At 43.9% G+C, this 26,847-nt stretch overlaps 1 protein-coding gene across 1 annotated transcript in view; it reads right to left on the bottom strand.

The window, feature by feature from the left end:
- LOC147892276 (CASC3/Barentsz eIF4AIII binding protein) overlaps window positions 1-26,847 on the bottom strand; it is a 72,281-nt gene that overhangs the window by 39,373 nt on the left and 6,061 nt on the right. Inside the window, exon 3 of the mRNA XM_087388035.1 lies at window positions 14,274-14,379. Coding sequence (XP_087244161.1) covers window positions 14,274-14,379 — 106 coding nt within the window. The remainder of the gene's footprint in view (window positions 1-14,273; window positions 14,380-26,847) is intronic.

The following is a 26,847-nucleotide window of genomic DNA, read 5'->3' as shown; positions in this document are numbered from 1 at the left end:
GACGAAGGCATTTGAAATTCAGCCTGAGTGTGAGCTGAATTTTCAGAAAATATCACATCTCTACTTACTATGATTTTGCGTGTAGCAGGATTGTAGAGACGGTACCCCTTGCTTTCTGCACTGTATCCAACAAATATGCATTTGATGGCTTTATCTGACAATTTGTGCCTAAATTCAACTGGCACATGTGCATAGGCAAGGCATCCAAAGACTCGGAAGTGATCCACTGAAGGCTTCCTGTCATTCCAGACCTCAAAAGGAGTTTTTGTTTTTAAAGCCTTAGTGGGAGCCCTGTTCAAAATGTAATTGGCACACATCAAACCCTCTAGCCAAAATTTATGAGGCATGTGTTTGCTTTTCAGCATACATCTGTCCAACTCCATGAGGGTTCTATTTTTCCTCTCAGCTTTGCCATTTTGCTGAGGGGTCAGCCTGACTGTGAGCTGATGCACAATACCCTTGCCCTTGAGAAAAGCATCAAATTCTGCAGATAGGTATTCTCCACCTCTATCCGTGCGTAATGTCTGTATCCTGAGTCCGGTTTCATTTTCAACCATGGCTGAAAAGTGTTTAAACACCGTGAACACTTCAGATTTCTTTTTCAGCCCATAAACCCAAGTAAAATTGGAGTAGTCATCAATAAATGTAACAAAGTAGAGATGACCACCCAACGACGGAGTCCTCATGGGACCACAGACATCACTATGTATAAGCTGCAATTTGCGAACAGCTTTAACTGAACCATCCTTCTTGAAGGGGAATCTATGCATCTTACCTAAAATGCACCCTTCACAGGCATGTGGAGGAGGTATCTCAAGAGGTGGCAATGCATCAACCATTGAAAATTTCTGAAGTGTCATCAAGCTGTTGTAATGCATGTGGCCATATCTGGCATGCCATAATTCAGCATTTTGCATGGCAGCTGTAGGAGAAACTGCCAAAGCATGGGCTGCTCTTTTCTCAAAAATATCAAGCTGAAAAAGCCCACGCAGCAGAGTACCAGATAACCTTAAGGCATAGTTAGCTTCCCTGTCTCGGACATCACATTTGTCATCCTCAAAGATGACCTGAAATCCCCCTCTGTTAAGAGTGGACACTGAAAGGAGATTTTTGGTTATGCCAGGCACATATAAGACATCTGAAAGTCTGAAAATTGAGCCATCAATGGCAGTGAGCTCAACCTCTCCTGTGCCACGTACTGAATATGATGAGTTGTTGGCACAAGTGACTTTCTTACCAACGGGAGGTGGATGCAAGGAAGTAAAAAGACACTTCCTACAAGTGATGTGCTTGGATGCACCGCTGTCAAAATACCATGTGTTCACTGTTTCATTAACACTGAAAGCAGATGCATCTGTAGAAGAGTCAAAGCTGCAAGTCAAAAATGCATATGTATCATCACTGTAAGAGGCTGTACTATCCCGAGCATCTGAAACAGCCAACCTAGAATCTGAAATGCAAGATAAAAAGGCATAATCCTGACCAACAAAGTTGGCTGCAGCATCCCCGCTGTCAGATGCATGAGGGGCTGAATCTGAAACAGCCATACCTGAGCTGTTTTTCTTTTCTTTTGCAAGCCTTTTTTTGCATTCTGCTATGTGATGACCTGGCTTTTTGCAGTAGTGACAAAAACCCTTCTTTTTGGGCTTACTTGCATCATTTTTAGCCTTTTGTGAAGACTGTCCTGACCCACTGGAAGGCTGATTTGCTGATGTCTTTGCCTGTCCCTTTGTTTTTTATTTAAATTTTGAGAGCATGGCTTGTTCACCTGCACGTGAAGCCAAATTTTTCCTGGTCTGCTCTTCCTGAAGCAGAAGTCCTATCAACTCATGAAAAGTGAGGGGATTTGCACCCCCCTTCAATGATAAGTTCAACGAAGTGTGAAAGCTGAGATAAGACTCAGGAAGAGAATTCAGAGTGGTTGTAATCATCTCTGAATCAGGAATAATTTCATCTATGTTTAACAATTGCTCTCTGAGATCCTGTAGCTTTGTGAGGTGGACTGACATGGAGTCACCCTCCTCCATATGTGTATTGCTCAACTCTCTTTTTAAGAAAGATACCCTGGCATCATTCCGTGCTGCATACATGCTTTCCAAGGTATCCCACGCTGCCCTGGAGGTCTTACACGACCGGATATGCGGAATGATAGATCTTTTCACTGAAAGAGAGATGCATGACAAAGCTAAGGCATCCCGTGAATCCCATCTCTTCTGCTCTGGAGTATTGACTGTAGCTGCACCAACAACTTGTCCTGCAGCTGCACCCTGGTGCAATATCTGCTGGTCGGATCTCATCCCCATTGACATAATCCCATAGATTTCGAGAAATCGAAATACCATGAAACTCCAGAGGGAGTAGTTGGTACCATCCAACTTGTCTTCTTGTGAAAGACCACCAAACGGGAACTCATTCTGATTTTGATGGGCCATTTCTGAGAAAAAGATTGAAGCAGATACAAAGCTGAATTCCCTTACTGGGAATGGAATGCACAACTCCCAAAAAACACAGCCAAGCACGGGCTGTAAATGCAACTTAGATTTCTGTACTTGCACTGTCAGAAATCTGTCCAAGCATCAAAAACTCTCCAAAATCTGCCAAAAGTGCTTCAAACACTCCAAGAAAGGCAGTATGAACTGAATACTCCAAAAAATGCTCTCCCAACACAAAAGCCCCAATTTGTGGCTTGAAATTGCAACGAGAAAGGGGCGAAATTACTAAAAGCCCCAAATCTGCAATTTTTTGAACAAAAGCCCCAAATTTCAGACTAGATCTGCAGATCTGTCTGTAGAAGCCCCAAATTTTAAACAAAATCAGCAATTTTGCTCCAGATGTAGCTCCGAAACTGCACAATGATTGCAATGTCTGCAATATACAAAATGCTCCAAATGTACTCCCAAACAACTGAACCAAACTATGGTTTTCTGCAAGATGTGCCTGCCAAAGAACACCTGTGGCTGAAGAACACCTGTGGCTGAAGGCAACCTGTGTAAATCTGCAAATACAGATCTGAAAGTACAGAAATGCATGCAAATCTATGAAAGGTACAGATGGTACGGTACAGTACGGACTGTACGGTACAGTACGTACGGACTGTACGGCAGGTACGGAACTGGCAGCGCAGGTACGGAATCCAACTGTACGGCGAATCTGTACGGACGTTGCAGCGCAGGTACGGCGACCTGTACGGCGCTATACGACAGTTGTACGACGATTTTTTACGGAGAGAAGCGATACATGTACGGCAGTCTGTACGGTGTTGTACGGAGACTGTACGTACGTTGTGCGGTGCTGCACAAAAATTGTACGGACGATGTACGACGCTGCACAGAAACTGTACGGAGGCAGTACGGAGAATGTACGGAGGCAGTACGTCAGAATTCCGTACAGTCGTACGGACTGTACGGATGAGTTGGAGCAGGCTGAAACGTGAAGCAAAGGGCTGGAACTTGAAGGGAGCAGGGAGCCCGAAGCTCTTGAACCCGCTCTGATACCAAATGTGAGTAGAGAGTGAGTGAGAGAGAGCAAGAGAGAGTGTGAGAGCTGGAAGCTTGAAAGCTGAAAGCTTAGTTGCAATAGAAGAGAGTGAGAGTACAACACACTGAAGGAAAAGATAAGGTTTTGTCCTAGTGACAAAACCTTAGTAGTCACTAACCGTAGTTAGTGAACTAACTGCGGTTAGGGGAAAAAACCTCTTAAAGAGGGAAAAGTGCCCCTAACTAGCTTATTATATTACATTGGTCACTGCTGAATTATATCTATAATTCTAACAGCCATGAACACTGCCGTTCACATCCTCAACAGAACCAAGACAAAGGCTGTTGCTGGTAAGACTCCATACGAAGCTTATTATGGTAAGAAGCCCATCATTTCTCACCTGAGGGTTTTTGGTTCTAAAGCATTTGTGCATGTACACAAAGATGAGCAAACAAAGCTGGATCCCCATAGCCGGAGCTGTATCTTTGTGGGATATAGCAAAGAGTCCAAGGCCTACCGCCTATTTGACCCCGACAAGAAGAAGATCCTTATCAGCAGGGATGTGATCTTTGAAGAGACCGAGCCACAGCTTGCCGAGGAAGTTCCAAAACTTCCAACGTTACCTCCACCCAAAGCCACCATTTCACGAGGTGGAGCCAACTGAAGATCCGGAGGAGGAGGAGGAGGAGGAGCATGCCATTCCAGAGCCAGCTCCCCAGTCAACTTCATCCAAAATACCTCCATCAGAGAAGAAGCTACCTCAATGGTATTTGAAGACATTAGCAGACTCACGGGTCATAGACATACCCAAGAGTAGTTCCAGAGCGCCGCGGTCTCAAAGAAACATAAAGACTCCCTCCGTGAACTTCGCTTTGGTAGCTCAACTTGCTAAGCCCCGTTCCTTTCAGGAAGCAAAGGATATACCAGAATGGCAGGGAGCCATGAAGGCTGAGATGGAAGCCATTTTGAACAATGACACCTGGGATTTAGTACCCAAACCAACCAAGCGGAAGGTCATCGGGACTAAATGGGAGTACAAGCTTAAGTTCAAGTCAGATGGGAGCTTGGACAAATACAAAGCAAGATTGGTGGTAAAAGGCTATGCACAGTCTGAAGGGCTTGACTTCGACGAGACCTTTGCTCCCACAGCTAGGATGGTGACTATTCGGATAGTCCTTGCCTTGGCTGCTCATCATAGGTGGCCTATTTTTCAGATGGATGTCAAGCCTGCATTTTTGAATGGTAACCTGGAGGAGGAGGTATATGTAGCACAGCCACCAGGATTTCCGATTCCAGGATCCCCATCAAATGTTTGCAAACTGAAGAAGTCCTTATACGGGCTAAAACATCCCCCCACAGCTTGGTACCAGCAGATAGATGTGTTCTTCCAGAAGATCGGGCTTCAGCGGAGTCCATCAGAGGCAAATCTTTATCTTGACACACAGGGGGATTTGCGGCTGGTATTGATTCTATATGTGGATGACCTCATCGTTACTGGGGATCATACGAAGAAGATTGCTCAGGTCAAGAGACTTCTTATGGAGGAGTTCGAGATTACTGACTTAGGCATACTTCACTACTTCCTTGGGATTGAGGTGAAACAAGGAAAGAGCGATATCTTTATTTCACAGGAGAAGTATTGCAGGGAACTACTCAAACGCATTGAGATGGAAAATTGCAAAGCTGCAGTGCCTCCCATGGAGACTGGTCTGAAGCTGAGTGTGCGTGATCCATCTCAACTAGTTGATTCATCACTATATCGACGCTTGGTGGGGAGTTTCCTTTACCTCACCAATACTCGACCAAACATCTCCTTCGCAGTTGGATTGCTTTGATAGTTCTCCGCCACACCCAAGAAGGCTCGTTGGGACAGAGGTATGAGGGTGCTAAGGTACTTGAAGGGTACCGGCACCTACGGCATCACTTATACCAGAAGCATCGAGTTGGGAGGTTTCTGTGAATGGGGATCGGCCCACAGTTGTGACATTGAGAGGGCGTGTTAGAAGATCACTGCCCCACCTGCGAGCCCCTGGTTTGAGGGGACAAGGGGACAGGAGACCGTAGGCGGTAGGGAAGAAGAAAAGGAAAGAAGACGGACCTGTCTGGCAGCCCGTGCAGCAGCAGCAAGATGGCGCACTGTTCAAGACGTCCCTAGACCTGCGCACGGGTAGACTAGGCGGCTGCAGCAGCAGCCCATAAGCCCTAGACCTGAGCCGACCTGACCAGCCAGCAAAGGCCGACCAATCAGGTCGGCTGGTAGGCTGGCAGGTCAGTTTCTAGGGCAGGGAGCCGACTCCCTGGTCGGTCAAATCAAGGGGCCTAGCCCCCCCTTCCCCCCTCATTCCTTATCACCTGCACTAAAGCCTTGCACATAGGCGCTTCGCACAGGAAGAGGAAGAGACTCAGCATTTTGTGGCAGCACTCGGGCTGTTTGTACACTCTCTATGTTGAGCTTTTGTTGCCCACCATTGTGGGGGAATATATCTGAGTTTTGGTCTCTCTCTTTCAGTTTTCTGAGTGTTGTATGAGATAGAGAGGAAGTGAGGTGTGAGTGATTCTATCCTCTATTTCCAATATATATATTGTGAGAGAAAGGGAGAGTAGAGAGCACGAGTGTGAGATGAATAACTGAATAGAAGAACTGAACTACAAGTGAGAGTAAAGGGTTTTGTCTAAGTGACAAAACCCTTATCCTATCCACTAACCATAGTTGGAGATTGGACTGTGGTTAGGGGAAAAAACATCAATGAGAGAAAAATACCCATAACCTACATATTACAATACATTAGCCATTTTCTCATTTAACCGTGTGAGCAGCATATCACCTACATAAAGAATGATAACCAAAATATCCCCCCCATCATTCTTAATGTACAGGGTGCTTTCCGTCCGACTATTATATGTAACCCCTTGCTTGCCAGGAATACATCAATCTTGATATACCATGCACGTGGGGCTTGTTTCAGCCCATATAAAGCTTTATTCAGCTTGCGAACTTGGAAGTGCATTGCCAAAAAGTTCAAATCCAAGAGGCTGTTTGACACAAACCTCTTCCAACAAGTCCCCGTTAAGGGCAATTGTTTTTATGTCCAACTGATGGACATTCCAAACAAAATTTACAGCCATGGCAATAATTGACCTGATGGTGGTCATTCGAGATATAGGAGCAAAAGTCTCCTCGTAATCCATCCCCTTCTTCTGTGCATAGCCTTTGGCAACCAGCGTTGCCTTGTATCTATCAACGGACCCATCTAGCTTCCGTTTCACTTTGAAAACCCATTTGGTACCAATGGCATGCTTCCCTGGTGGCAAATCCACAACATCCCAAGTCTAATTTTTCTTAGTGCACTGCAATTCATTGTGCACGGCATGCATCCAATGCACATTATCCTTGGCTTCTTCAAAAGAGTCAGGTTCTTCTTCATCAAGAAGAGTACCTGCATAAGCTGTCTCAACAGAAAGAGCCCCCCCTGCGTGCCTTACTGTACTATGAGTCCTACCAGGCAAAGGTGCCTCAAGCCTACTCTCCTTGAGAGTGTATAGCAACCAATTCGGTACCGTTTTGGCTGCATGTATCTCTTGAATCTCTTGCCTGACAACTTCATCCACACCCTGTGGAGGTACAAAATCAGCATGTGGCTGAATTGAGGCATGTGGGTCAGGAGGAGGTTGATGTAAATTCTGATTTTCAGCATGAGCCTCAGCTGGGGAACCAAATGCTATACCAAGCATGCCCTCAAAAACATGATCTGAAGAAACTGGAATAGTAAATTCAGCATGTGTATGTGCTGAATTCTCTGAAAAAATAACATCTCTACTCACCAAAATCTTGCTAGAAGCAGGATTGTAGAGACTATGGCCTTTGCTTTGTGCACTATACCCAACAAAAACACACAGGCAACTTATATCGAAACTCCACAGGCACGTGGGCATATGCAACAAAACCAAAAACTCTGGCATGGTCCACTAAAGGCTTTCTCCCATGCCATGCCCCATAGCAAGTGATTGTCTTCAAAGCCTTTGTGGGAGGCCGATTCAAAACATAATTGGCACACATGAGGCCTTTAAGCCAAAACCTGTGAGGTAGCTTCTTACTAGTAAGCATGCATCCATCCATCTCCATAATAATGCGATTTTTGCGCTCAACTTTACCATTTTCTAAGGTTAAGTCTCACTGTAAGCTGATGTGTGATGCCTTTCTCCTTCAAAAATGCCTCAAACTCATGAGACGTATACTTCCCCTCTCTATCTGTGCGAAATGTCTGCACCTTAAGTCCTTTCTCATTTTCAACCATAGCCACAAAGCGTTTGAAATGCACAAACACTTCTGATTTGCCTTAAGACCATAGACCCAAGTTGGTGAAGTCATCTATGAATCTAACCAAATAGAAAGCAGGTGTCCTCATGGGACCACAGACATCACTGTGTGAGCTGTAATTTACGAGCACCTCTTACTACACCATCCTTCTTAAAAGAAAATCTATGCATCTTGCCAAGGATACAACCCTCATATGCATGAGGAGGAGGTGACTCCAAAGAAGGCAATGCATCAACCATAGCATGCTTCTGAAGTGTCTTTAAGCTGCCATAGCTCATGTGCCCATACCTGGCATGCCATAACTCCGCATTCTGCATCGCAACAGTTGGAGTGCTCACTGAAAGTGCAAGATCGGATCTTTTCTCATAAATGTCAAGCTGAAAAAGACTGCCAGACAACATCAAAGGAGTCATTCTCTTTGTCTCGGACTACACACTTAGCATCATCGAATCCTGAAATCCTCCTTGATTGAGAGAGGACACTGAAAGAAAATTCTTCTTTATACCTGGCACATAAAGAACATCTGTACTTCGAAAATATGTGCCATCCGTGGATGTGAGCATGATGTCCCCCATTCCACACATTGAATAAGAAGAATTATTTGCACACGTCACCTTCTTTTTAGCAGGTGGTGGATGCAGAGATGCAAAAAGACTCTTCTTAGAAGTGATGTGCTTAGAAGCACCACTATCAAAATACCAAGTGTTCAGTGTCTCATTGACACTAAGAGAGCATGCATCCTTTGAAGGGGCATAACTGCAAGTCAAGAAAGCATATAGGTCATCCACAAGAATGGTTGTAGTATCTAAACTATCCACTGAAGAATCTGAAATGCAAGCCAAAAAAGCATAGTGCTCTTCCACAAAGTTGACTGTAACATCCCCTCCATCATGTGCATTAGGAGCTAATGCATCTGAGACAGCCATACCTGAATCCCTTTTCTTTTATTTAGCTATGTGCTTCTTACATTCACCAATGTAATGACCTGGCTTCTTGCAGTAGTGACAAATGCCCTTTTTCTTAGGCTTATCTGCATCACCTTTAGCCTTATAAGAGGGTTGTCTTGAATCAGCTTTATGCTGATGTGCGGGCTGATTGGCATGTTGCTTTGGCTGCCCTTTTCCTTTGGGCTTGAACTTAGAAAGCATGGCATGCTCGCCAGCTCGTGTTGCCATATTTCTAGTCTGCTCTTCCTGCAACAAAAGTCCTACCAACTCGTGAAAAGAGAGAGCATTGCTGCCCCCCCTCAATGACAAATTCAGCGAGGTGTGGAAACCAAGATAAGACTCTAGAAGAGAATTCAAGGTGGTGGTAATCATCTCTAAATCCGGAATATCTTCATCTATATTCAGCAATTGTTCCCTCAAATCCTGAAGGTTTGTACTCATGGAATCTCCCTCATCCATATGCATATGAGAGAGCTCTCTCTTCGCGAAGGAAACTCTGGCATCATTTCTCGCTGCAAACATGCTCTCTAAAATCTCCCAAGCTGCCTTTGAGGTCTTGCATGAACGAATGTGAGGAATAATGAACCTCTTGACAAAAAGAGAAATAACAGAAAGAGCTTGTGCATCCCTAGAATCCCATCTTTTCTACTCTGCTGTGGGAGCCACTGGAGTAGCAGCTGCTCCAATTACTTGTGTTGCATTTTGACCTCTAGCTCTGCCTCCAGCTGTAGGAGTGACAGGTGTAGCCACAAATGCTGGCCTTGCCTCATCTCCATTGACATAATCCCAGAGATGTCTACCAACCAAGATGTTGCAAACCATAAAACTCCACAAGGAGTAACTTATCCTCCTGTGTGAGGACTACAAACACCTCAGTGGGGTTGTTCTGAGCCATTTCTGCCAGAAAAACTCCCCAAAAAAAAAAACGCAGCAAACTAGACAAGTAAAATCCCTTCCTAGGATGTAAAATGCACAACCAGAGTTTGCCCAAAAATTCTGCCCACGGTGCAATTATTGTCAAAGCCTATCAAAGGCTTGAAATGCACCACAATGCTCTGCAAATGCCCAAAAATCTACAAAGAATATCTGCAAAAAATGGCAAAAGTCAGCAATTTGACTCACACTGAGTCGAAAACTGCTTGCAAATGTCCGTAATGGTCTTTCAACTGCCAAATTGCATCTAAATGCCAAAAGCCCCAATTTCTTCAGGGAAATTGCATCCAGAACAGGACAAATTAACTGAAAGCACCAAAAATGCCTGAAATTGCAGTGCAAAACCAAAAGCCCCAATCTTTGAGCTGAAATTGAGTGAAATTATGGCAAGTTCACTAGAAGCCCCAAATTTCACCCAAATTCCAAATCTCCTGCAAAAGCCCCAAAATTTCACCTGCTCCACAAAAAACCTTGCTTGAATCTATAGCCAAACAATGGCTCAAAGCAAAATGTGACTTCGAGAGGACAAGATCCTACAAATGTACAGAATGATGCAGCCAACCAGAACCAATACAATGTACGGTGAACGTACAAAAAATACCACAAATCTGCACTTCTACGAAAACAGTTGTCGCCACGATGCAGACGACGAAAGCTGTACGGCACTTCGCACGTGCAAGATGTCGCTGAAGCAGCATATACGGATGGCACAGTTCGAAATGCGGAGCTGGTTGTACGGCACTCTGACAAGTACGGAATGTAAGGTACGACGCTCTGACAGTAGTACGGATGACAGCGCTAGACACGCAAAATCCATACATTTGTATGGACGATGGCGCTAACAGTACGGAATGCGTGCAAGAGCTGCAGGTGTACGGATCTGACATGCAAGTACGGAATGGTGATGGGACTGTGTAGAACCGTACGGATGTACGAGCAGAGGTACAGAATCCGTGCAGTCATACGGACTGTACGGAATGGCTGCTGGAGGTCACGAACTGGAGCAGGATGGAGGCAAGAGGACAAGCAGGAAGAACCTACTCTGATACCAAATGTGAGAGAAAGGGAGAGTAGAGAGCAAGAGTGTGAGCTGAATAACTGAATAGAAGAACTGAAGTACAAGTGAGAGTGAGGGGTTTTGTCTAAGTGACAAAACCCTCATCATATCCACTAACCGTAGTTAGGGATTGGACTGTGGTTAGGGGGAAAAACCTCAAAGAGGGAAAAATGCCCCTAACCTACTTATTACAATACATTGGCCACTACCTAGAATATAATAATAATTCTATATATACCTTTGTAAGACTAGAATAAGTCCAATCAAACAAATTTAGATTTTTTGTTGTTCTAAAGATCAAAAATCTACACAGAAAAGAAAAATAAAAGAGAATATGAAAGAGAAGAAAAAAGAGGTAAACAAAAACTTTTAAGAAAAACAAAAGGAAGACATACTTAGCAAGCAAAGCAACACTTATGTCATCATCAGTGCCCAAGCATAAGTAGCTATACTGGGTTTCTAAAGACCCGCGGAGTCTCTTGGGCAAACCCAGTGCTTACTAAAATACGTCAAATATATAATAATAATTCTAACATATATATACCTTGGAGAAGATTTTCCGGCGATGGAAGGGCTGAAAACTGCCTCGGGTAGCTGCAGCAAGCACCAATGTCTTGGGAAATGTGCCGACCAGCAAGAAAATGAGCCGAAATGAGGATGGAACAGGTCACCAACAGCTTGGGGAAGCTGGAAATGGAAGTGGTGTGGATCCTTGACCTGGTCTAATACCATTGTTGGCTATGGCAATCAATGGAAGCTCAGAAATGTGGTTGAAAGCCAAAAACGAGTTGATGTATTGAAAATTCTGCTACAATGAATAGAGGCTCAAGAGGGAGACAATATGACAAAACCCCAGGGCTAAATGCCCTCACTGGACTAAGTGTCCTAACTAAACTAGGCGGTACATGAACTAACTGTACCAACAATCCTAACTGACAGTAACTAGACCTACAAGGCGGCACATACCAAGGAATAAGTGGCACCTATGGATAGCCCGTAGAATCGCCTACACATTTGCAGGAAGAGGTTGTTTGATTTACTTATGCCATACGTGACCTGATCTTCAATATGTTGTCTCACAGTTGAGCAGATATATGCACAGTCCCTCTACGAACCATTGGCATGCCATGAAGCATGTCTTCAAGTATCTAAAAGGCACTCAGCATTTGGGCTATCTTTATCAGGCTGATTCTTCACTTGTTATGCATGAATTCAGTGACAATGATTGGGCTGGCTGTTGGGCACCCAGTGGCCACTGTTTCATGCTTGGTACTTCATGCATTTCTTGGTTCAGCAAGAAGCAGAGTATAGTTGCTACTTTTAGCCGTGAAGCTGAGTACAGAGCAGCTTTTACAGCTACAATGGAGTCTATTTGGCTCCGGAGGTTACTTGCAGATCTTTATGCGTGTCAGACTACTCCTACCGTCATCTTCACTGATAGTCAAAGTGCTTTGGCTGTTGCACAGAATCTCGTTTTCCATGCTCGCACAAAGCATATTGAGGCTCGCTATCACTATGTCAGAGAGAGATTATCAGCAGGTTTCAATTGTCTTATGTTCCCACTGAAGACAACTTTGCAGATCTTTTTACGAAGGCTCTACCTCGACCTAAGTTTGAAGTTTTTCGGCAAGCTTTAAACTTAGTACCTTTTGTGACTTGATTTTTTGTAATATATACAATTATAGGTTGCTATATCCCTACAACATGAACATGTGCAACCATGACATTAGATATTCAGGTATCTTGAGCCATGTCCAAGATACTTCAGCCCATACCATGGAGGGGGGTCTGTAGGCCATTCTATGGGCTATCCATAGGTGCAACTCATTCCTTGGTAGGCCTTCTAGGCCTAGTTATAGTCACTTAGATTAGTTGGTACAGTTAGCACATGTACCACATAGGACACGTAGTCCAATAAGGGCATTTAGCCCTAGGGTTTTATCATATTGGCTCCCTCTTGAGCCTCCAAGCATTTTCATTACAGCCTCGTTTTTCTCCTTCTCCACTCATTTTTTAGCTTCCATTTTGCTTGCCCTAGCCAACACTGGTGAGGCGACGCGCGAGCGTGGATGGTGGCTCACGGTGTCGCGGGTGAGGGAGATGCGGAGCTTGGAGGGTCAACAAGCCTGTTACATGTGTGATCCGGGTGAAAATATTGCAGGTGATGAGCAGCCGTCGCAAGTGAAGATGGACTGGCACGTCGGGAGTGCCAAGGCTGTTGGAAATCGACCAACAGAGAGGGTACGCATAGCAAAAGACTGATAGAATCACCTAGGAACTCACACAGTGTGGTGTGGGGTGTGGAATCACAAACCTCTTAAACTTATGTGCATAGGATAGATGTGCAAACTCATCAATAGACAATGAACCAACCAGATAAAGAAACCACCAAAATAATCTATTTCCGTCCAAAGCTATGGACACAATACAAGAGAGATAGATCCAAAGTCCCACCAATGGTGTGGTCCTCTGATCTTACCACAAGGTCCTTCTCCTATCTGCCAATTATCTCTAGACTCGAGCCCGCGTGCTCCACCTCGAGCATCTTTAGACTTTCTCTCCAGAATGATCCTCTCCACCTTACTGCTTGGGTACAGCCGAGGTGGGCAGCCTCTTGTGAGCTAGGTCTGCAGCACAAGGTACTTCTTTCTCCTCCTGACTATAGGCCCAAAGGTAGCCCTGCTGCTGCTCCTGCTGCTGGTGGAAAGGCCCTCTCCCGCAAGCATAGAGGTCTTTGCAGCTGCAATTGCCCCATTGGCGCAGAGCTTGCTAACGAATAGCTTCGATGTAGAGATAGTTGCATTGAGTTGTTGGCATAATTTTCGTAAATGAAGGGTGAAAGGGGAAGCCAAGGTGCCAGAGTTGGAGCTCTGATACTAATGTAGAAAAGGGGTAGGGCAGATTTAGAGGAAGGGGGATAGAATAGCAAAAGGGAGAGAGAGATGGGGGAGAAGAGAGGGAAACGGGGAGGAGAGAGAGAAGGATGAGGGGTAAAGAGAGAGAGAGAGAGAGAGAGAGAGTAGGGACGAGAGAAGGTGAGAGAGCATAGGGAGCAGGTAGCAAGAAGGAGGTGGGAGAGTAGATAGGATTAGATGTCACATCAAAAGTGTACAAATAGGGGTGGATGGGGACTTATATAGTCTCTCCACATTTCCCACCTAAGAGGCCTCTAAAGATCTCTCTCTCTCTCTCTCTCTCTCTCTCTCGCACACACAGACACATAAGAAAAACTATGCCAATGTCTCTACTCCTCACCATCATATCTTAACCAATTTGATGGATTCAGGTTCTAAATTCTCCCTTCTCCCTTCACAATGGAAGCAAGTTGCACCTTCCAAATTTACATGTTTGGAAGCAACCAAAAAGTTCAAGGTCAGGAATGTAAGGGCATCAAAATCCATGTTTTTATAAACCAGCACGTTCATTCGTAATAAAAAACGCATAATATTATCTATATCCAAAAACTTCTAGAACATGCCCTCGGTCAAGTATTTAGCAAATATGTCAAACATTCTTTATTCTATATCGTTATAAAGTCAACCTGTCCATGGTGACTTTCTTCATGCAGATTAAGTTCTTCGAATCTGTCGTGTACCCAGGGTTTTTCATCCTTAGCCTCCCACAGCTTCCTTCCACCAGCACTACGCCTGGCATTTCAGCACAGAAACAAACCTTTTATTGTCTTAGTAATAAGCTTCAGTACAACAAATTTCGCACATAGCAACTACACTTTTGCCAGTACATAGGTTGATTGAAGCATGTTCAAAATGTGTTGATTGAAGCATGTTCAAAATGTTTTTAGCACGATACCTATATACACATCCAAAAAACAACACTCCCGCAAAACAGATGAAGCACAATATTAAAGCAAAGGAAAATCCAAGAAGATTCTCACCACTGTTCTCTCACAGTGAAAAATCTCCCATACAAACACATCCATGCTTTTTGATATATGAAAAAGTTGTGAGATTGCTGAAAATAAACAGATGAAACATGACAGGTCATGTGAAAAATAACAAGACCCTCTTTCAACTTTCCCATGGTCAAACAATTGACATATCCACATCGGAGAGAGAGAATTAAAAAATGAGACGAGCAGATTCAAGTGTTGCAATATTGGGAGTACTTGGAACAATTGCAATGACCACCTTCCAACGTATTCCCCCAAACATTGTAAGCTGTTTTTCATAGATCTCCCTGTTCCTAATTGCCGTCCTTCCTTTTGGACAACAGTACAAGAGAAGCAAATGGAGATTGGCTATGAATCATAAAACCTGTCCAACAGCTCTTGGATCTGCTTGGTGACCACTTCATTTTCTGCCCTTGATAACCTGTCTGGAGCCTTTTTGATGGGCTCTGAACCTTCTTCCAAGTAGATGCCTTGATCAACTTCCCCCTTCGGTGCGAGACCATGAGGGGGTTCCGGAAAATCATTTTGATATTGTTGTAGCAACCCTAGCATATAAAAGTCTTCAGCCTTAAATCCCTTACTTGATCTCGACGTCACCAGCCGCCACATTAAAGCATATTAACACTCACATCTTTCTTGAGAAGCCTCCTAATTTGTTTGGCTGACAACCCTAGCATATCAAAGTCTTCAGCCTTAAGGCCCTTTTTTAATTTTTTGACATCACCAGACTCCAGTTTAAAGCATAGAAGCCTCCTAGTTTACTAACCGCAACTTCTGAGATTGAATACCCATTAAATGCACTTTCCTGCCCTCATCATTGGAAGTCATTGTCATACTCTATAAATTTTTAGTAAAGTTTCCCAACAACCGAAGCCAATCACAGCCCAGTATGACATGTAGAAGAACTGCCTACTGCATTAAAAACATATGGAGATATCTTACATAACTCTGGCTGAGTATTCCATATTAACTCCTCATACCTAGCAGCATCATTACCTCTACATGGGTCACAACAGTCAAAAGAACTTTCCAAATTTTATAAGTCATGCTTACCCACTGCTGTAGGTAGATCATGTGTATGAAATAATAGATGAGCCATTCAAAGCTCTCAATTCACAATGGTTGATGCCAGCAAGATTGACACAAAGTTCCTAAGCATACACCTCATTGTTTCCTTGGACATCTTGATCACAATCATGGAATTCCTCTGAAGTTTCCACAGAAGAAGATTCATCATCAGACTCCGAAATTTCCACTCTCATACTTAATTTTCCATGAGTTGATTTGCCCTTGCATACTTTATTGTGATCCACACCCCACTTTCTCAACATCTAAAGCAAAGACCTTTCCTTCTCCTCTCATCTATGAGAGATTGGTAAAATTGCTCATGCATCACCTTGTTGTCTTTTCATTACCTCCTTCATCTGCCTTAGAATATATCCCAACATTACTAGATCTTGAAGCTTTAATAGCGAGGTACCTAGGGATGATTTTATCTAGAACCACAGAAGCTGGTTGAAGGGGTCTTGAAGAAATTTAAGACTTCTGTTCACCATTAGGCCACTTCATTGCATGGTCCAAAGTTGCTGATTTTTTCAAATTCCCATCACCGATGGATCTCTCCTTATATTATACTTGGGCTCAAACAACTTTGCCAACTGCATGACTTCATCCAAGGTTTTGGGTCTAGATGCCATCACATCAGCAGAAATTGCTGGCTGTAAACCATGAATAAACTTGCCCACCCTTCATTTGTCATCGTCACGTTTAACAAAAGAGATATCCTTGAAATTTGCTTGATATAATGCTTCATTGAACATGTTGTACTAGGTCATACTACTGGCACACATACTGATCAGCCATAAAAGTTTCATCCATCTCATGCCCAATTAGATGTAAGAGGTCTTGTCCCGCTGCTAGCTTCCTAAAGTTGATGTCTCCACTATGTCTCCACTCCTCCAAACAGCAATACTGTGAATTGAATTTTGGCGGCATCGTCATCTATAGGACTGACACTCTTCTAACTCATTAGTTGAACCCCTACAGCTCACCAAACGAGGGTAATCCTTAGCCAAATGGCCAATCCCTCTACATCCTAGGAGTTGTGCTAACTCCGTGATGTCCGAGTCTGAGGCCAATATGCAAGAGTTGCAATCAACACAGTTGTACGAGGGTGCTAGGATGTCACTTTGCGAAAGTTCAAAGGAGACACCTGTACGACAAATGGCAACAAAGAGCCTCATTCCCATAAGCCTCCAAAGACACACCACCAACTTGCAAGCCCCCTCTGAAGATAACTCCAACCCATCAGCTGCCTTGCAGGGCAAGGCTAGCAGTCAAGCCCTCTTGGCATTCTTTGCTACATATATGCTAGCAGAACATGGATCCCCAGAAGAAGCCAAATCCTTGCACGCGCCATCCTATGCACCTAGAAAACTGTACCCAAGTAGAGAGCCTATGGCACAACCTCCCTTTGACCAAGGTGGGGACAGCTCCCTCCCAAAAAGAAAGAATGAAGCAGCATGATTCCCCCAGATCCTCAAACCTCTCAATCCCTTGATTCGTCACTCACCCACCTCCTAAGTCCAACTTCGTCCAAATGTCCGCAAAGCTTTCCCATCCCTCTTCCCTGATTCACCATCTTCCCAAGCAACAACTCTTCTTCTCCCATCCTGTCCAACTCCATAACCTTATTACTAAACCAAAAGGCTAATTACAACTGCGGCAAATGGATGGATACAATTGTAGTGAAGGAGAAGCTCCTTCCTGCATGTGGGAGATCACATGGGTGGAGCTTTGCTACATTGGGCCCTCTTCCCTACTATTGACAAGTGAGAGAACAAAAAGAGCAAGAGTGAGCAAAAGTGAGAGCTAAACGTAGGTCTTCTGAATAGTGGACTGAAATGAAGTGAGTACAAAAGAGAAGTGAGGGGTTTTGTTAACAAAACCCTATCTTATCCACTAACCGTAGTTAGGGATTAGACTATGGTTACGGGGAAAAACCTCTAAGAGGGGAAAGTGCCCCTAACCCACTTATTACATTACATTGACCACTGCCTAGAATATGATAATAATTCTAACACCCCCCTGCAGTGCCAATGTGGTGTTAAAATTAATCACCAAAAGGAGATAAGTTTAGGATACTACGAAATGCCTCTAACTTCTCACGTGGAAGTGCTTTGGTGAAGATGTATGCAACATTGTCATGTGTTGACACATAGATCGTACTAATCTCCCCTGCATGCAACTTCTCTCAGACATAATGATAATGAACCTCAATGTGCTTCGTGCGAGCATCAAACACAGGATTCTTTGCCACTGCTATAGCACTCTGACTATCAATGAGAATTGGAGAAGGACCCTCCAATAAGAGACGAAGATCAGCGAACAAGCGTCGCAGCCAAACACCTTCAACTGTCGCTGTGAAAGCTGCCCTGTACTCAACTTCACATGAGAAAGTAGCCACTATAGATTGCTTCTTGCTCAGCAAAGAAATGCAAGCTTTGCCCAAAAAGAAACAATTATCACTAGCAGACTGCCTCATATCATAGTCTCCAGCCCAATCTGAATCACTGTGAGCATGCATCTACAGTCACCCCCCCCTCAGAAACATTAAGCCATAAGACTTTATGCCTTGCAAAAAACGGAAGATGCGTTTTACAGCCTACCAATGTGTTGTCTTTGGGCTGTGCATATATCTGCTCACCTGACATACTGCATCTTGAATATCGGGCCATGTTTTGCACAAGTAGATGAGGCATCCAACAGCCTGGCTGTAAAGTGTGACATCCACTGATTCACCTGCATCATACATAGTAAGCTTCAGCCCCGTCTCCATGGGAGTAGCTATAGGCTTGCAATCATGCATGTTGAACCTATCCAAGAGCTTCTGCACATACTTAGATTGAGACATAACGATGCCACGCTTGTCTTGTATAAATTGGATCCCCAAATAAAAATTTAACATGCCCAAATCTGTCATGTCAAATTCAGCTTTAAATTTTACAATTATATCCTCATTTCACCCTGTGAGCAGCATGTCATCTACATAAATAATGACCATCCTTCTTGATGTAGAGGGTGCTTTCCGTGGGACTATTGTTAGAATTATAGATATAATTCAGCAGTGACCAATGCAATTTAATAAGCTAGTTAGGGACACTTTTCCCTCTGTAAGAGGTTTTTTTCCCTAACCGCAGTTAGTTCACTAACTATGGTTAGTGACTACTAAGATTTTGTCACTAGGACAAAACCTTATCTCTCACTCTTTCAGTTGTACTCTTACACTCTTCTATTGCAACTAAGCTTTCAAGCTTTCAACTCTCAGCTCACTCTCTTGCTCTCTCTCTCCCCCAATTCTTTCATTTGGTATCAGAGCCAGGTTCAAGAGCTCCGTGCTCCTTGCTCCCTTCACCTTCTGCTGCATATTCGCCTCCATCACCAGCCCACAAGCTTTTGCTTCATCTCCATCGCCGTCCGTACAGATCGTCCGTACAATCTGTACGGACTGTTTACGTACAGTCCCGCACTGCACTTGCGTCACTCGTCCGGACCTGCTACTCCAGCACGTACCTACGCTGACGACCGTACGTACCAATCATACATGCTGCATCGTCATCCGTACGTCACCGTACCTTTTTGCGTTAGTGCCGTACTTGCAATCTCGTCGTACTTCGCGACCGTACGGATGTACAGCTTGTCGCCGTGCGTACCTGATCCGCAGATCTGTTTGCCCGTATTGTACCTAATGTGCCAACACGTACCTGCCGTACGTGCTGTACCTACTCACACCTGCAGCCTTACTTGCGTCATCAACGTACGTACCAGTCGTACCTGCAATCCGTACATCAATCGTACCTGGCCGTATAGGTTGTACTTGCGCACAAGTTGTTCCTTGCAGGTGATCTTTGGCAGGCACATTTTGCAGACAGCCATTGTTTGGCTATTCCTTGCAGGTGATCTTTGGCAGGCACATTTTGCAGACAGCCATTGTTTGGCTCAGTTTTTGGGAGTTACATTTAGGGCATCTTGTTTGTTGCAGACATTGCAATCAAGTTGCAGAATCTGCTTTAGAAATTTGGGGCTTTTTGGTTCTGCTTGCAATCTTGCAAACAAAATTTGCGACTTTACAGATAATTTCAAGCTCGAAATTTGGGGCTTTCAATTCTGCAATATAATTTCTTGAAGAAATTTGGGGATTTTGTGATTACACTGCAATTTCGCAGTGAAATTTGGGGCTTTTGCAGATAGAGCGCAATTCTTGCAACATTCGGGGCTTTTGATCAATTTGCCCCTTTCTGGTTGCCATTTCGGGCCTATTTTGGGGCTTTTGTGTTGGGAGAGCAATTTTGGAGATTTCAGTTCATATTGCCTTTCTTGAAGTGTTTTGCAGCACTTTTGACAGATTCTGGAGAGTTTTTTGATGCTTGGACAGATTTCTGACAGTGCAAGTGCAGAAATCTAAGTTTGCATTTACAGCCACTGCTTGGCTGTGTTTTTTGGGAGTTGTGCATTTCATTCCCAGTAAGGGAATTCAGTCTTGTATCTGCTAAAATCTCTTTCTCAGATATGGCCTAGCAAAATCAGAATGATTCCCAGTTCGGTCGTCTTTCACAAGAAGACAAGTTGGATGGTACCAACTACTCCCTCTGGAGTTTTATGGTACACAATATTCTAATTTCTCGCAATTTATGGGATTATGTGAATGGGGGTGAGATCCGACCAACAGGTTAATAACCCTCCTCAGCAAGGAGGTGGAAGAGGTCATGCACAGGGTGTAGCTACAGAACAAGTTGTTGGTGCAGCTATAGGCACTACTCCAGAGCAGAAGAGATGGGATTCACGGGATGCCTTAGCTTTGTCATGCATCTCTCTTTCAGTGAAAAGATTTATCATTCCGCATATCCGGTCGTGTAAGACCTCGAAGGCAGTGTGGGATATCTTAGAAAGCATGTATGCAGCCCGGAATGATGCAAGGGTATCTTTCTTGAAAAGAGAGTTAAGTAATACACATATGGAAGAGGGTGACTCCATGTCAGTCCACCTCACAAAGCTACAGGATCTCAGAGAGCAATTATTGAACATAGATGAGATTATTCCTCATTCAGAGATGATTACCACCACTCTGAATTCTCTTCCTGAGTCTTATCTCAGCTTTCATACCTCGCTGAACTTATCATTGAGGGGGGGTGCAAATCCTCTCACTTTTCATGAGTTGATAGGACTTCTGCTTCAGGAAGAGCAGACAAAGGAAAACTTGGCTTCACGTGCAGGTGAACAAGCTATGCTCTCAAAGTTCAAGTCAAAAACAAAGGGACAGGCAAAGACATCAGTAAATCAGCCTTCCAGTGGGTCAGAACAGCCTTCACAAAAGGCTAAAAATGATGCAAGTAAGCCCAAGAAGAAGGGTTTTTGTCATTACTGCAAAAAGCCAGGTCATCACATTGCAGAATGCTGGAAAAAAGAGAACAGTAAATCAGCCTTCTAGTGGGTCAGGACAGCCTTCACAAAAGGCTAAAAATGATGCAAGTAAGCCCAAGAAGAAGGGTTTTTGTCATTACTGCAAAAAGCCGGGTCATCACATTGCAGAATGCAGGAAAAGGCTTGCAAAAGAGAAGAAAAACAGTTCCGGTATGGCTGTTTCAGATTCAGCTCCTCATGCATCTGACCGTGGGGATGCTGCAGCCAACTTTGTTGGACAGGATTATGCCTTTTTATCTTGCATTTCAGATTCTAGGCTGGCTGCTCCAGATGCTCGGGATAGTACAGCCACCTGTAATGATGATACATATGCCTTTTTTAATTGCAGTTATGACTCTTCTACGGATGCATCTGCTTTCAGTGTCAATGAAACACTGAATACTTGGTATTTTGACAGCGGTGCATCCAAGCATATCACTTCTAAAGAGTGTCTCTTTACTTCCTTGCATCCTCCTCCCGTTGGTAAGAAAGTCACTTGTGCCAACAACTCGTCATATTCAGTACGTGGCACAGGAGAAGCTGAGCTTACTGCCATTAATGGCTCAATTTTTAGACTTTCAGATGTCTTACATGTGCCTGGTATCACCAAGAATTTCCTTTCAGTGTCCACTCTTAACAGGGCTGGATTTCAGGTCATCTTTGAGGATGACAAATGTGCTGTCCGAGACAGGGAAAATGATTATGCCTTGAGATTATCTGGTACTCTGCTGCGTGGGCTTTTTCAGCTTGATCTTTTTGAGAAAAGAGCAGCCCATGCTCTTGCAGTTTCTACTCCTACTACTGCCATGCAGAATGCAGAATTATGGCATGCCCTATATGTGCCACATGCATTACAACAGCTTAATGACACTTCAGAAGCACTCTATGGTTGATGCATTGCCACCTCTTGAGATACCTCCTCCACATGCCTGTGAAGGGTGCATTTTAGGCAAGATGCATAGATTCCCCTTCAAAAAGGATGGTTCAGTTAAAGCTGTCCACAAATTACAGCTTATACACAGTGATGTCTGTGGTCCCATGAGGACTCCATCATTGGGTGGTCATCTCTACTTTGTTACTTTTATTGATGATTTACTCCAATTTCACTTGGGTCTTTGGGCTGAAGCGCAAATCAAAAGTGTTCATGGTGTTTAAACACTTTTCAGCCATAGTTGAAAATGAAACTGGACTCAAGATACAGACATTGCGCACAGATAGAGGTGGAGAATACTTGTCTGCAGATTTTGATGCTTTTCTAAAAGGCAAGGGTATTGTGCATCAGCTCGCAGTGAGGCTGACCCCTCAGCAAAATGGCAAAGCTGAGAGGAAAAATAGAACTCTTATGGAGATGGACAGATGTATGCTGAAAAGCAAACACATGCCTCACAAATTCTAGTTTGAAGGTCTGATGTGTGCCAACTACATCTTAAATCGGGCTCCCACTAAGGCTTTGAAAACAAAAACTCCCTATGAGGTTTGGAATGGGAGAAAGCCTTCACTGGATCATTTCCGGGTCTTTGGATGCCTTGCATATGTTCATGTGCCAGTTGAATTTCGGCATAAGTTGTCAGATAAGGCAATTAAGTGCATATTTGTTGGGTACAGTGCAGAAAGCAAGGGGTACTGTCTCTACAATCTTGTTACACGCAAGATCATTGTCAGTAGAGATGTGATATTTGCAGAAAATTCAGCTCACACCAAGGCTGAATTTCATATGCCTTCTTCTCCAGAGAATGTTTTTGAGGGGTTGCTACCCATTGCCTTGGGTTCCCCTGCTGATATTTCTGATGCATATCAGAATTTACAGCCACCTTCCGATGCTTCAGTTCAGCCACAAGATGTCTTGCCACCTCCACAGGCAGTGGAACAGGCAGTTCAACAAGAAATTGCAGACATACATGCAGCAAAAACAGTCCCAAACTGGCTGTTACAAACTCTCAGGGAGAGTAAGATTGATGCTCCATTACCTGGCAGGACTCGCAGTGCAGCAAGGCACATGGAAGGTGCTAATTCAGTTGAATCAGCATAGTGCAGGCACTCTTCTCGATGAGGAGGAGCCTGCAACAATGTAATTTAATAAGCTAGTTAGGGTCACTTTTCCCTCTTTAAGATGTTTTTCCCCCTAACCGCAGTTAGTTCACTAACTATGGTTAGTGACTACTAAGGTTTTGTCACTAGGACAAAACCTTATCTCTCACTCTTTCAGTTGTACTCTTACACTCTTCTATTGCAACTAAGCTTTCAAGCTTTCAGCTCTCAGCTCACTCTCTTGCTCTCTCTCTCCCCCAATTCTTTCAACTATTACATAACCCCTTACTTGCCAGGAATGCATCAATCTTGGCATACCATGCACGTGGGGCTTGTTTCAGCCCATATAAAGGTTTGTTAAGCTTGCAAACCTGAAGTGCATTGCCAAAAAGTTCAAAGCCAGGAGGTTGTTTGACATAAACCTCTTCCTGCAAGTCCCCATTAAGGAAAGCTGTTGTTATGTCCAACTGATGGACATTCTAAACAAAATTTACAGCCATGGCAATACCTGACCATATGGTGGTCATCCGGTGTAGGAGCAAAAGTCTCCTTATAATCTATGCCCTTCTTCTGTGCATAGCCTTTGGCAACCAGCCTTGCCTTGTACCTGTCAATGGACCCATCTGTCCTTTTCACCTTAAAAACCCACTTGGTACAAATGGCATGCTTACCTGGTGGCAAATCCACAACATCCCAAGTCTGATTTTTCTCAATGGACTGCAATTCATTGTGCATGCAGAGGGTCTAATACCAGTTTATGCAAATCAAGTACGTCCCAACACATATCGAGCACCAATCAAGTGCTACGGTTGTGGAGAAAATCATCGGATTGCAAAGTGCCCTCATCGTGGTAGCCCCACTACTTTCCAACCACTCTACAGAGATTGTGGCATAGGACATGCCTGTATGGATTGTCCCATGAAAAATAAGGTCCCACAACAAACAAAAAATAAGCCTTATGTCCCAATCGGCATCATTGGGGTGGACCATCAAAGCCTAGGTTTGGCAAGTGTAATATCGCAACCTGTAAATGTAATTACACACCAACAGAAAGAGGCCACCAAGGACCCTAACATTCCAATCCAACCAAAGCAACTTCTTAAAAAGAAAGCGCAAGTGCCTCCACCTCCGCCAAGCAATGAGCAGCTGAGCTCATCCACATCAACTCCCGAGCCTCAAATAAAAGAAGCTCCACACCCAAATGCAGAGGTGGAGAAGGCTCATTTTGAGGCACTTCAACAATGGGTACAAAAGGAACAAGCTCAATTTGAAGCTGAGAAACAAGCTCAATTTGACGCTGAGAAACAAGCTCAAGACCCAATCCATGACTTGGCCCCACAAAGTATTGATACTGTACTCAAGCCTCTGTTCCAACAACAGACTCCACAACATAATGTACCGCCACGTCAACTTGAAGGAGCCGCACTCTCTAGCATCCTGAGTTGCGCTGTGTCAATTCCCATCAGAATCCTCCTACAAAATTGTCCCAATCTCTGGGAGAGTTTCCAAGGATGGATTGAACTCACAAATCCCCCTCCACCTATGAACGACCTTAAAGATATCCCTATGCGGATGGGTGAGAGAGATGACATATGCAACATTACTGTGCCTTTGATCCACAAGGCATATAATGAAGTCCAAGCCATAGTGGATGGTGGAGCAGGTGTAAATGTCCTATCAAAGGAGCTCTACGAAGAATGGGTCTCCCACCAATGCAAAAGGCTAATTTCAACATACACCTTGCCGATAATTCACGGGCTAAACCCTTGGGAATAGTAAATGGCGTGTCCACAAAGATCGTAGGAGTCTGCTTTTCCCTTCAATTCACAATCTTAGATCTCCCCAAAAAATCCTATCAAATCTCACTAGGACGTCCTTGGATACACGAAGCATCAATCCTCGATGACTAGGGAACTGATAGACCGACAATCCAGAATCGCGACACCGCACTTAGGGTGACTGTGGGAATAGGAGCTATAAAACCAATTGTGCCTAGAGCATTGGATGACACATCTTCAACGACAATCTCAAGCAAATCAGCTCCGCTCCCTTGCAACAGCATGCCATAGCGGGCGATTCACAAAGCAATGTCAATAACTAGATATAGACATTGGCAACCATCGACAACTGCCATTCATTAGACCCCATCTTCTCATAGATAGATGCTAAGGCACTACAGGTACATCCTCCACTCGCACATGAAGAACCAATCGATCTAAAGATGCCATTATTTATGGCTGACCTCGAGTGGAATAATGAATCTCAAGAAGGTACCCATACCGATGAGGACTCAGATTTTCCTCGGGACCTTAAAACAGAGGCTGAGAATGTTGAAATTAAAGATCAAGTATTTGATAATGACTTAGCCATTCTACATGCCCTAATGGCAGTCGAGCTCCCAAAAATTGAACCTCCAAAGTTGACTAACAGTAGAAGATCTCGCAAGAAAGTTGAAGGAGGAAATCGCAGAAAAGCCAAGGCCGAACACTTCAATGAATTCGAACGAGTTCAAACAAGGATCGTCGAATTATACCTTGCAAAGCCACCTCCCTCAAAATCAGAACCACCACCTCTTGAATGGTCCCTTGAGGGACTGGATGGAGTATGCATAGCAAATGAACCCTTACTTGGGAACACCTTACCAGTGGAAAAGTTACCCCACAGTTCCCGACGTAAGAAGTTTCGGAAATATAAGCCACATGTGTGGATGAAGCTCGATCAGGAGACTTCACAACAAGAAAGTCAAAAAGAGCCTAACAAATTGGTAAATGAAACTATGCCACCCAGTACACATGGCACATGTCAGGCTAGTTCAACACCATCAGAGGCCGATCTTTGAGAAGTGCCGAAATACTTCAAGAATTACACAAGTGGCAGTGCGCCTATAGCAATGCCAAAACCACTAAGAGAATCTGAAGTTCAAGAAACCGATAGCATTGGAGAAACTCTAATCTATGAGGGACTGGCAAAAACACACACAATAAACCTCGCCCTTGAAGGGGAGGAAGAAAAACTGGTTTTCATTGGGAAACAACTTCGACAAGAAGATGAAACCAAACTCAAAGCACTCCTAATGGAATACCGTGACTACCTAGCATGGTCATACAAAGAGATGAAAGGAATTTCACCAAACATGGCAGTACACACGATACCTATAAGGGAAGGTGCTCACCCTAAGGTATGTGGACCTTATCGCACAAATCCTAAATATGGCACCATGGTTTATGACGAGTTGGAAAAACTCCTAGATGCCGGATTCATCTACGAGATAGAGCACACTGATTGGGTTTCATCCATCGTCATTATGCCTAAACGCAACAAGAAGCTCAAAATATGCGTAAACTTAAAAAATGTGAATGCCGCCACAATTAGGGATCACTATCCCCTACCCTTAACAGAAACAGTGTTGAAAAAGGTGGCAAGCTCCGAAATATATAGCTTCTTGGATGGCTTCAGTGGCTATAACCAAGTGCAAATTGCTCCTAAAGACGAATCAGAAACAGCATTTGCTACAGAATGGGGTATTTTTGCATATAGAGTCATGCCATTCGGCCTTTGTAATGCCCCAGCCACATTCCAGCAAGTCATGTTCATAGCTTTCAAGTCATTTCTGAATAAGCTTTTACAGGTGTTGTTGGATGATTTATGCATCCATTCAAACAAAAAAGACCACTTCAAATGTATTGTAGTAGTACTAATCAAATGCAAGGAGTATGCC

Source organism: Dipteris shenzhenensis, chromosome 17, assembly GCF_047967505.1.
Source record: "Dipteris shenzhenensis isolate YYH24624 ecotype China chromosome 17, Dip_SZ_1.0, whole genome shotgun sequence".
Lineage (NCBI taxonomy): Eukaryota > Viridiplantae > Streptophyta > Polypodiopsida > Gleicheniales > Dipteridaceae > Dipteris > Dipteris shenzhenensis.
This window is presented reverse-complemented; position numbering and strand designations above follow the sequence as displayed.